General features: G+C 36.7%; 1 protein-coding gene across 1 annotated transcript in view; it reads right to left on the bottom strand.

Moving 5' to 3' along the window:
• Window positions 1-12,873, bottom strand: part of RSRC1 (arginine and serine rich coiled-coil 1) — a 170,664-nt gene that overhangs the window by 155,730 nt on the left and 2,061 nt on the right. Inside the window, exons 2-4 of the mRNA XM_067301560.1 lie at window positions 8,513-8,555; window positions 7,008-7,202; window positions 4,388-4,513 (exon numbers count right to left, since the gene is read on the bottom strand). Coding sequence (XP_067157661.1) covers window positions 4,388-4,513; window positions 7,008-7,195 — 314 coding nt within the window. The 5' untranslated portion in view covers window positions 7,196-7,202; window positions 8,513-8,555. The remainder of the gene's footprint in view (window positions 1-4,387; window positions 4,514-7,007; window positions 7,203-8,512; window positions 8,556-12,873) is intronic.

Genomic DNA, 12,873 nt, shown 5'->3' with positions numbered 1-12,873 from the left:
TTTAAAGATACCATGTAATGGATCTTAACTTCCAATATGAGACTAGTTATCTAGTGCAAGTTCCATTCCCACTGGAAAACCACAGTTGCTCAAGTCCTAAGAGTGGTACTCTGAAGATTCAAAAGCAATGTTACAAATATGAGTAGTGTAGAGCAGACCTTCACTTTAGTGCTATATCTCATATTGTTGGCTTTTTGGTATTCAGTAGATTTTATTCCCTGCAACTGTCAATTCAGAAGCAGGAGATCAACAAGAATACTTCAGTGGGTAACACACTCCTCACTATGCTAATGCAAGTTGGCTGCTTGAGTTACTTCTGATAATTTTATTAGCTGTTAGTTTTACTTTACGACTTTAACAGAAAATTACATGAAGTATCAACAGAAACTTAGAATATTAAGTTAATGAAAAGGTTAAAAGAACTCCAAGATTTAGTAACCTGATCCATGTGTATTCCAAGGACACATGAGATATTAGATCTCCATTAACTGGAGAAAATACAGGTTCAAATGTCACATTTTAGTACATAAGACTAGTAGGAAACAAAAGTTACAACAAATTATTCATGCTCTGCAAAGCTTTAATCACACCTTTTTTTTTTTTTTTTTCTAACTTACTGCTGATAAGTGGCCACAGGAGACAGTTGTATACAAGGACACCTAACAGGGAGCTAATCCTCCCACGAGCCTTCGCAAATTCCCTGTTACTCGACCTAGGGGAGATAACCTCCATTGCTATTGCCACAGCTTCTGAAACCATCTGAATTTTGACTGATTCCTATTTACATAATTTTTCAAACATTAAAGCAAATAATTAGAGTCCATTTTTGCTGTAGTAAAAACTAGTCTTTATTGTTGGTTCTCCCAACAACCCTTCTCTCAAAAATGCTAAGCACAAAAGTCTCAATTAATATAAAATACAAGCCCTTCCTCGTTGTAACATCTTATTTATGTATTGAGATCCTGAAATTCTCTGTAAAAAGGAAAATTATATCTCTGTAAACACTCAGATAAGATCTCTGACACCTATTAACTGGATTTCACAATGTTATCACACCTCAGCAACAGCCAGGGAAATCATACTGACAAGAACAGCCAAAGACAATCAGAAATAAAGTACAATAGTTTCACTTGGGAAAAACTGCACACAAACAAAATAAAATTATTAAGTCATTATATGCATTTCCTGGTTAAGTGGATGCACCTGAGAACATGGAGGAAGAAAAGGAAAGATGTGTTATCCTCATGTTCAAGAGCAGCAAACAACCAAACAAACAAGCCCCCCCACACCCCAGCTCTATAAACCAACAGAGCCCTCCAGAAGAAACACCTTTTAAAAGGTAAGTAAGGGATACATGTATAAATAATTAAACCCGGGATGAAAATGTTAACTTCAGGCCCCAATGCGGTTAAAAGAAAACACCACCACAGCAGATGACAAAGTGGAGACTCGACTGGAACAGTCTGTGTCCACCCGTTATAATCATTTCACCCAAAGCAGCCAAGGTCTAATGTGATTCTCCCACAAATCTCTCTTCCCTTCTTCAAAAATAAGGAACAAAAAGATGGAGAAGAAATTCTTTTAAACATAATAAGATAGCAATAGGTCAGTTTGAGTCAGGTGTCTCTGGTTAGGTTCTGCTTAAGTTAGCATAATTTAACTTTTCTTTATCTCCTGTTATTCAAAAATAAGTTTAACAAATGGTTAATTACTGTTTTACTTAGGAACACTTTCCCTAGATTCCCTTTAGAGTAGCACCTGCTCACCTTATCATTTTCAATTACAAAAGTAAGTCCATTTACACATTTGCAGTTTGTATTATTCTCTTCTTTTGCTCTTCCAAGTCTCCTCTCCAAACTTCTCAAAATGTGCTACATTTTCCTAGATGCAACTCCATAGTTTCATTCATCCTATTTCCAAACATGAGAAACCGTGTCCCAACAGCCCCAGCTAACTTCCTGAACTGAAAGCCACGAAGGACAGCTGCTCTCCAGCTACACTTCCACACTTCAGGGAAACCGTCAGGCAGGTTCCTTGCACTATTTCAAAGCAAAACCACACACTATATACTTACTTGTTTTCTCCAGTACTTACCTTTAAAAATCATATATGAAAGAAAATACACTGACCCACCCCAAGCAAAAATTAATGAATTACAGATGCCAAATTCCTATGAAAATTCCATAATGACATCAGCACTACAAACCCTTAAGTTATTTGATTTCCTAAACATTAGCACGCTTGCACTAGGCCAGACCAAAGGCCCATCTAGCCCAACATCTGGCCTTTGACAGCAGCCAACAGGATAAGCTTACAGAAAGGGACAAGAACAGGACAAGCAAAAAATATTCCCCCCAGCTTCCAGAAAGCGACAGTTAAACAATTTCCTAAGCCAAATACGGTCTCTTCACATTTAATAGCTCTGGATGGATTTTTCTTTCCTGTTTTTGAATTCATTTAAACATTTGGTATCCACAGCCACCAGCAGCAAGAGGTTCCACAGCTTAATTACATGATATGCAGGCAACCGTAACCTTTAATTTGACTAGGGTCTGCCACCAGCAAACTTCACTTGATGCCTCCATAGGTCTCATATTGAAGACCTTGATCATTCCCTAATCATCTTTTCATGCCATTCACTTTTTATACCCCTGCATCATATTCCTTCTCTTTCCCCAGCATGCTCTTTTCCTGCCTGAAGAATAACGTACTCAAAATTCCTCTTCAGAAAGCTGCCCCATACCTCTGATCAAGCGCACAAGACAGATTGAGAGTGTAAAGAAAGGAACTATTTAGCATTGTTACAACTGCCTCAATACTAATAAATATGGAAAATGCAGGTCTCTAGTAGCAGCTTTCTGCAACTGATTTAACTCCTCCCCAGAAATAAGATTAATCCATGGCTTCATCATGGCATAACATCACAGTAGAGAGCAAGCTTGAAAATCACAATAAAGCAGTCAATGTGACCTGTTGGTTTTAGTTTTATGCTTTTAACATGCCAAAAGACCTTTTTTTTTCCTTTGATAATTTAGGATGTTATTTATAAATATTTTCCCTAAAGAACCATGCTGGTGAATAGTAATATAATTTAAAGCGACCTGCAGCTATACCTTCATAGCTAGAGTACTGAAAAGCCAGTGTATTTTATAAATAATATTTCACAGCATAAAATGAAATAAACTGAAGTCAAGTTAAATTTTTAGGTGCATAATTTCCATATATTGCAATGGCAATTAAGATCACTAAACACCTTGGAAAACATGAGCAATAGTATATTAAACTATGTGTAACAAGACCTGCCATTTATATTTATCACAATAATACCAAGATCTTTAAAACAGGTTATCATATTTCCTAACACTCAGTATCTGACATAATGGAAAAACACCTTCATTTTCACCTTATTTCCTTTGACATTTCATTGTTTTAAACCTGATTTTATTATAAAAAACAGTGGATATTTACAGGAATATTTCTACACCCAGCTCAGGTGCTTACAAGGAGTCTATGGCTCTGATGGTTTGTACACTCAGAGAGATCAGACTGCTTGAATAACCAAATTGCTACTACAAAGGCACTGCAACAATAAGTGTCCAGGCAACTATTATAATGAACAGCTGTGAATAAGTCATGAGAGAATATGAACAGGAAAAAGTGAAATGCTTATGTCTTTCAACAACATTTAGAGGCAAGAATTCTACTGGTTTGGTATAGGAAAATAACATGGTTTTAGTAAATTCTTAATACAGATGCACAAAATTACCCAGCTGAAGAGCTGTAAACACATACCAAAAAAGCTTCAGTCTGCCTGATATTTATCACTCAATAATGGACTTCAGTAGAAAATGATAATACTAATTCTGATATCCACAGATAAACTTTAAATTAACCTTCTTTTTTAATTGAAAACCACAAATAATTGAGGTTCTCTTAATCACAAAAGTATGAAATAGATTTTAATATAATTTGAAAAAATTGAATAGAATTTAAATATTTAAATTCTGTTTATTATTGAAAATACCTATTAGTCACAATCTGATTTATCAAAAATTCAGTTTTCAACATCAGTGTTGAATATTAGCTAAAATCTGTGCAACTATAAACACTTATTTCTTTTCAAGAAAAATACAGATGAGTAAATAACAGTTAAGTCTCATCTTCAGTGAGCCAATACTATGCACCAATGCTACAGAAATCAATAATCAAAAAAAATTCTTAAGACATTTTCAGATGATTACAGTTAGACCAAAGTAGGATGACTTTACCAATTTTTTGCATGTGAACAAATGCAAAATATATAACTTTATATATGGGGATTTTAAATAAATGTTTTTGAGGTAGAATTAATATTTTTTATTTCCTTTCCCTAGAAAAAAAGTCTTACCTTCTTGTTCTACTCTTTGATCTTGATCTTTGAGACCTGTAGGATTTTCCTCTGCCCCTTGATCGGCTACGACTGCGTTTTCTTCTAGAACCATATGAAGAACTACTGCTTGATCTGTGTCTGCGTCTAAAACAAGACCATGCTGTTAGTATGCTACTGCTTCTAAGGAAAAAGTTTACTCTTGAAAAGGATATAAAAATTTTCAAAAATGTACTATTTGTATTACAACAAGTTCTACAAGCCTCAACGGATACCACTATTACACTGTACTAAGTAATTTACATACATGTGAGCAATGTCTGTCTTAAAGAGCATATATTGCAGAATATATATTCCAAGGCAGAAAAAGGGCAGAAGGAGAAAGAAATTACTTATTTGCCCAAAATCATACAATACTTCAAGGGCAAATCTAGGAACACAACCCAGCTCTCGATAGTTCTTAGTCACACAACCAGTTTATGGGAACTCACCGCCTCTGCCAAATCTAAGCTAAGAGAAACATTTAGACCTACATTCTCAGCAGGATTTACACAGAGATACACTGTACAGATCTCTTTTCAGTATAAAGAACTAAAAATCCAGCACTAAAAATGAAATTCATGAAATGTTAGCTTCCACGTAGCCACTCTATATAATTATTTTCAGCCATACTACATACATTTTTATGTACAACTCTACATTTTATGTATTTTAAATTAAGTACACTTGAAAATATTTTATGTATATGTGTCTATATAAACATACACACTTAACTCAATTTTTTATAATATGCAATCTTAGGACTGCTCTGACATAAACAGACTTTTTTTAAAATAAATATATATACACACACACACATTATATATACACATACACACACTGTTAGTAATCAAATAATCAGTATTAATTTATTCCATTTGAGCTTGGAAGTTTTCTCCTGAGTTCAGCCAGGAGTCAGCATTGTATCTTCTTCCCCTCCCCCCCGCCACATTTCATTTATTCAAAGAATAAATTCTTATACACATAGGAGAAAGGTGAAATAATACATACTAAATACACAGATTAAACCAACTAATCTCAAAACTGGGGGAAGGGACACCTTCCAAGTCTTAACGTTTCTTAAGATTCTCTCCGTCTTCAGCTCCCTCACAACTAACTACATAATAGCCCTTATATGAATGCCTGTATTTTGGGGCTTTGGGATGTTTGAGCAGTATTAAAATATAACACCAGATAGAAGCATTTCTATAATTCAGGGTCTAGTCAATGCGTTATGCGTTTATCTAGCATTAGAGAAAAGGTGCTGCATTCTGTACAAGTAGTGCTGCAGCAGTCCAGACTGGAAAGGATTAACAGGTTAACCACTGAAGACCAGGCCTTCACCTGAAAGACGAGTGCAGTGTTCCTGCTAAATGAAGATGAAGAGAAGTACTCTTAGAGATTTTTTTTCTTTTGATTCTTAAGGGTCAGAGACAAATCCAGTATGACCCCAATGTGTAATAGTGACTTAACTGCCAATAGCAAATATCCTAAACTAAGGGCAAAGCAGAAGTGCTGGCCAGATCCTAAAAGCAGACACTTTGGTCTTTCCTGGATTCAATTTAAGTCAACTGGTCTTCATCCAGACTCTAATCTCCCTTCAAGCTCTGTTTTTATCTGAGAGATAGCCATGCCTGCACTGGACTAAAGAGATTCATAAAGCTGCATGTCATCAGCATATTGCTGGCATCGAAGCCCATGTCATCTCACTGTGTCCCCTAAGGGCTGTATGTAGATGCTAAGCAGGAACAGAAGAAAGAGGGAGGGAAAAAAAAAAAAAAACACAAAAAAACAACCAAAAAACCCCCAGAATCAGCCAGCTTGCCCCTCATTGACTTCTCTCTTCTACCAACTAAAGAAAAGTTGGTCAGGAGCAGTTTCTAATGTTTTCCAGTGCAGCTAGACATGCCGAGTATTTTCCAGCTCCACTAAATTGTCCACCACCTGATCAGTTTGAATCCAGGGTCACCTCAAGCCAGACTGAAGACATATCCAGGATATCTAAAAAGATCAGGTGCTGCAGGGTGCCACCTTGATGAAGGAAAGATGGTGTTAGGTCAAGAAAAGAACTGGTGAATATCACTGCATGACCTGTGTTCCCCACAACCAGCTGACTATTGTGTTCTGTAAACATAAAAAACAGTAAGAATGATAGTGAAAACTAGCCTTTATGGCAAATTTGTAGATTTACTGTAAAATCAGCTCAAGTCTTTCAATTAAGAAAGTTTACCTTCTTGTCTTGAAAGCCCTACTTGACTTCTTACAACAGAAAAAAATGACAAAATAGTCTGACTTGTTGAATGAAATTACTTTTCATACTGATGTTAACATACGAACTACTGTATTTCCAAGAAGAGATTCCAAGTTCATTATTTAAAAGGGAGAGAAAGAAACGGTTATTTTTGATGTTTTAATAAAGAAGTTATCTTTGGAGCTGCCTTTACACCTTTTTTTTCCTCCAAGATTAAGAGCTAAATCTGCTATAAAACCCAAACTAGAACTGACTACGCATGGGATTCAAACACTTCTAGCTTTGTAGCACAGTATGAAAGAACCCGATTTGTAAACAACTGCAACAGCCAGGAAATTACTACAAATGCACCTTTTCTCATAAGAATGTGAACGAGACTGGAGATCTCGAGACCGTGACCTCGACCTTGATTTCCTTCCAGACTTTTTACGGGTGTATGTTCTGCTGTCTGAGGAGCTACTTGAAGATGAACGCCTGCGATGTTTCTTTTTTCTTCGGCTTCTGTTCTCTTCCTCTGTATCTGATGAGCGACGCCCCATTTTTAAACTATGTAAAAACAAAAATTCTTAATTGTAAGAAAATCTTGTGTGTCTACATTGTGTTATATAATAATATAATTATATTATACATACTAGATACAGAATAATACCTTTATTTAATTTTCATGTGGATAGGAAATTTGGGGTTTATATTTAAATCCTTATTTTATTTTTGCATAAAATGTCAACAATCTCAGATTGCCAAGTAACTTGAAATTTACACCGTCAGTAAATTTACATAAATTTATTATGGTACTGAATATTTGTTCTAAACTTTCTCAAAAGATATCTCAATTATTTAAACACAGATAAATGTTTTGATAAAATCCATCATTATAATCAAAACATGTTTTCCTTCAACTTCTTTATACATTTTTAAACATAGACAAAAATTTCTAAAAAATTAGTAGAGTAATGTGTATGCAGGTACTTCCAATACCTGAAATTTCACATTAAGGTGATATGAAGTCATCATTATAATATATTTAATGTTTAAATTAAAGTTATAAAGGAAGATAATTATCTTCATTGCACAGTCAGTTATATCAGTAACTGAAATCAACAACTACTTGCTGTTGTGTTTTACGTATGTTTTTGTTTCTCCTTGTCATAATCAAAACATACATTTAGAAAATATTTTCTAGAAAGCTATTTTTAAATTATTTTATACTAGAGCTAGGCTGATTTTGGTGCTTAGTCTGAACACAACTTTAAATGGCTTTATTCCAAAATCAGAACTAAAAATACTGAACTTCAGACACGTTTCTTGATCTCCAAGATGTTTACCTGAATCAAGTTTCAAGTTTACAGACTTTGCTAATAGAACCGTAAACAAAAAAGCCTGTATACTGCCATTCATTTCATTGCTACAAAAACAATCATCTTTCCTTGGTTTGGAACTCATAAGAGATCAGCTTTGTTGCTGTCATCTTCCGATTAAAGAAATGCTATATTTCTCGAATCTTTCAGGATGTAAAAAAGTGGATAATGTTTTAAAACTATTTTTGATCCAGCAACACTACCCCTGTCCATCCAAAACTTAAGATTCCTCTTCATGCACTTTAACTAATGACACTTAGTGAGAAGCCTTCTTCCCAAGAAGAAACAGTTATTTCAAGGCTCCCTAACCACTTCTGTACTAGGAAAACAGGAACCTGTAGTTCTTTGATGTTCATATCAACAGCAGAAGCTAAATCATGCATATATTTTACCACAGCATCATCTGTCTTTAACCAACAGTGAAATATTATGGGCCCTCACATTCCTAGCACATACAAGTTGTATTTTCTGCATACAAACTTCCGCCCTTCTTCATACCTTTTATCACCTTGGCAGCAGACCCTAATCTCCAGGGCAGAGACTGAAAACAGAACAAAAGAGAAATTCACTGTTAAGCACATTTAGGCTTATATGCAAATACAAGTCTTGATTACTTTAGGCCCTTAGGTCAAAGAGTATGACTGACAAAAAGCCCTGCTTAGCCCACGGATAAAAATCTCTTAAACATAAATTTTCACCCTTAAGCTCCCAAGACAGCTAAAATTCCGATTCTGCGCATGATCATACCGGCTACCACCCTACACTGAGACATCTAAACACCTATGCAGGTATGGCATTCACAAAGTCAGCATGCCGTGACCAAGTTCCCAAGGGAGTCTTCCAAGTAGTTACATTCAAAATTTAACAAATATACAGACAACATTGAGTTTAACAGAATATCAGTTAAAAACTAAGCCAGAGACACAGCAAACCTACAGGTGAAGCTCTGGTCACAACACACTGCTCGCATCCTGCAGAAGCTGGTCTGCTGCGTCGCAAGGGCTGCCCGAATCCTGGAGCGAGAGCGCTACCGCAAGCACAGGTCCTGGCTCAAAGGGACATTCTCCTGGAAAGTGCCAAGTCCTCGACCTGACTTCTACTTCATGACTTCCATATCTTATCCAACAATTGTTTAAAGCGAAATACAAGACGGCATGTATTTGGATTTTTTTTTTGGTGTTTACAAGAGTTTATCTATTATCACAATCAAAAGAGCCATGTAACTCTCATTCCTATGTATCCAAACCTCTGCGGATCATGCATGGATCTCAGGCACGCAGTTTGGAGCTATCGACTCCATTCCTGCAGCCAGGAGTGCCAACAAATTAGTCATGACTAAGCTTTGCCACATTGTTTGTATACCCACCTCAATTTTCAACAGGTTTAGTTTTCAGTACATTACAACTGGGCATTCAGCTAACAATCTAAGCAAAGCATTTTTGAAATATCCAGCTAAACCCAGCAAATCTCCATGCACCTAAAACAGCAGAACTTTAGAAGGATGCCATGCTCTGCAAGATTATTTTTAAAAATAAAATGTTATTTTGAATGTCTTACTAAAGGTATTCCACACAGATTTGGAGAGGATAAAAAAAGCAATACTTTAAAGACCATTTTATCTTGTTTAAATAAATGACATTAATTTATAATTCTGTGGAGAAAGGTTAACTTTTATCAACACACTATCTTGTGCCGTTGCTTTATTTTTTTCCACTACCAGTAAAAGCTTTACAGAACCCTAAGATACTAACACTTATTGAACAGTAAAATAAAACTCTTTCAATATGTATTGATAGAACAATCGTCAAATGAAGATGAACCTGAATCTCAAACTTAAGTAGAACTGTTCATAAAGATGAAACCACAACGCATGGATTTTAAGTTAAAAGCTCACAAACCAAGGATCGTGACAGCAAGATTAATGAAAGAGACCAGAGAAATCCAGAGTACAAAAGACATTTCTGCTGAGATATTCACCACTTGATGCGGATATCATTATGAGCCAGAACATTACACTTCAACATATATATTATCTGCTGTTTAACTTCCTTCTTTTCCTGCCATCAGGTTTTCTTCATTTGGACACATAACTGGATTAAGAAGCACATCAAGCTAGTGACACATACTATGTAAATCTCAGTTGTGTGTTCAGGACCAAAGAACTCCTCCACGCCATGGGCTGTTTCACCACGTGGCCAGCCCTACTGCACACAGGCAAAACACTTCTACTTCACCCAGACTTGAGCCTCAGCAGTTCCAGGAAGCACTGGGTTTACCGTGGAAGAGCTACAGGACAAAGGCATGCAGGTGACTGATTCCCTGCGTGTTCTAGGGTTTTCACCCGAAAAGAGGTTGCCAGAAGCAGGCTGTTGATCTTGGGACAATACATCAGTCCTAGTAGCTCCCTCCCACAGCGATATCTTGGGAGCACACAGGCAGTTGACAAACTAGTGTGGCAGGCACTATCTTTTACCAGGGGTCTTCAGACCATCCTTCATCACATCACACATTTTCCTGTAAAGACACCTCCTGTAAACATAGCACTTGAAAGCAGTCAATTATCAAGACCTATATCAGGCTAGCACTCCGCCTGGCTACAGCTTACTCCCTCCGTATTCCTGAACTGACCTGGAAAAACGGATTGCCAACGTAGATCAGTCACACCAGCTGAAGCCTTACGGATGGAAGAGTTGTTTTGACAGGTCAACAGTGGTCCATAAACCGTTTCCACAAACAAGACTGTATAACAGTATCCACAGACGGAGGAGGTAAACTAAGAATGCTCAGGTTACCTAATTTTGGTATTTCCCACCTTTTAAATAATTGTCTGAAACCCTAATAGCCATTAAAGCACAGGGCCTGTATGCATCCATATATTGCTTCCTATTTTTTCTAAAAAGCACACTAGAAAAAAAAATTAAGACTCATTACATGGCATCATATGCTGAAGCTCATGGGCTTTTTCTAACCATATGTTTCAAGACAAAGTTTGTAGATCCACCACAAAGACTTCTACCACTGGGTTAACAGAGTGACATAAGACAGTTCACCCTTATAGCTATGGAGACTGGATCCCATTTTTAAGGCTCCTTACCCTTATATTTCTCAGATATAAATGTTAGGCCATATGCACTTGCAATAGGTGATAGGCTCCTGCCAACTCCTCCCTCTTATGTGCAGACATGGGGGAAGATAAGGTTCTCAATGCCTGGTGAGGCACAAGAATCAGCACTTAAGTGTTTACTATTCTCCACCTCATTTGAGAAACAACAGGCAAGCAGCAGCCTGTGGGCTACCAGTTGCATCATATTAAAGTAACTCCCAGTAGCAGTAGGGTTTTTTGTTTTGTTTTTTTAAATCCTGACTATAGAGCAGTACTAGAAGGAGAAGGAAGAGTTTTATTAGCAATTGCTGACAGCAGATGAATGGTAAAACTCTGAAAATGTAGGTTACATTCCAGGCTTCTGTGGGGAGAGATTCTCTGACCCTCCCAACAGTGAGGCTCGCTCTTGTCCACCTCTCAGCCCTGACCTTCCCTCTTGGTAGTCCTCGTCCAGCCTCAGTGTATTCCCTCGCCCGCTTCTGAATTCAAATCAAACTGCTCTGGTCAAACGGAAACAAACACAGAGTTCAGAAGATGCTGTCTCCAGATATGAGGACCCCCGGCAGCTGCACTCATGCTGAACCCCAAGCTGGATCATCAAATTAATCAGCTATTTAAATATTTCTGAAAGCTCTACCAAATATATGTAAACTTCAACTTTTTGAAGGCTTACAATTTGTCTAAAACTGAACAGCTTCTCAATAGGATGATAAAACTTATCAGGTCCAGCTGTTAAAGTCCCTGTTCTGGAGCACAGGCATGCTGGAGTATCCAAAAGAAAGGTCTCCTGACTTTTCTTTTTTTTTCTTCTCTTCTTCTTTTTTTTTTAAGCGCTTAAAAAAAAAAAAAAAACTCTTGTTTCTGGAAACTCATGCTTTGGTTTAATTGGTTTTTAATTTCAATTTTGGCTGAAATTAAAACAAATAACTGCATGCTCTCATGCACACATTTTGCCAGGGGAAACACCAGCATCAAAAATTTCAAACCAACTCCTTACATTTGGCAAAGTTATAAACAGTGCTATTAAGCTCACCTGCAAACAGCTAAATAACTTCCCAACACTGAATGTAAAAATGCAAAGAAAAAGATAGGTAAAATATGAAGCAAGCAACAGACATTTCTTAAAAAAGACCTACACTATTCAGAGAGTAAGGTACACATTACAATGTAATAAACATACAATCATTGATTTGAACTTGTCCAATCTTGTTTTACAGTTTTTAGAATTATTTCAAGTAAACGATACTTGTATATTTTCCACAAACATCAATCTCAAATTATTTTTACATTTACTGATGTAGATTGTCAGAAGATAGTATTGTTAGTTTTAATCACAGAGGCTGTTACCCAGTAAACATTGCTACAGCAGGCTACGCTTCAGCACAATATCCAATTAGATGATATAAATCTTTAGTTATCATAATCAGACAGCTGTTATAAAGACAAAATAACCTCCACATTTGTTCGACATCAAGTCTTTATTATAGTTTGTGTTTGTTAGTTACTAAGAAACTGATCACAAGTGACTTGCAGTAATCACTAACCACATACGCTGTTTATATAGCATCTCTGCAAACAAGACCTCTGAAGAAATTCTAACCAATCACATCGGAACAAACACCGCGAGCACCTCAGCACCCCCTTCTTTCCCAGCAAGCTGTGCATGTACATATATGGGGGAGAATCAACGAGTCAGGATGAGATAGCGCTTGACAAGCCCCAGCGAGAAAACAATGCTAACTGAAGCGAAATTTAT

This window comes from Apteryx mantelli, chromosome 9 (assembly GCF_036417845.1).
Source record: "Apteryx mantelli isolate bAptMan1 chromosome 9, bAptMan1.hap1, whole genome shotgun sequence".
NCBI classification, from domain to species: Eukaryota; Metazoa; Chordata; class Aves; order Apterygiformes; family Apterygidae; genus Apteryx; species Apteryx mantelli.
This window is presented reverse-complemented; position numbering and strand designations above follow the sequence as displayed.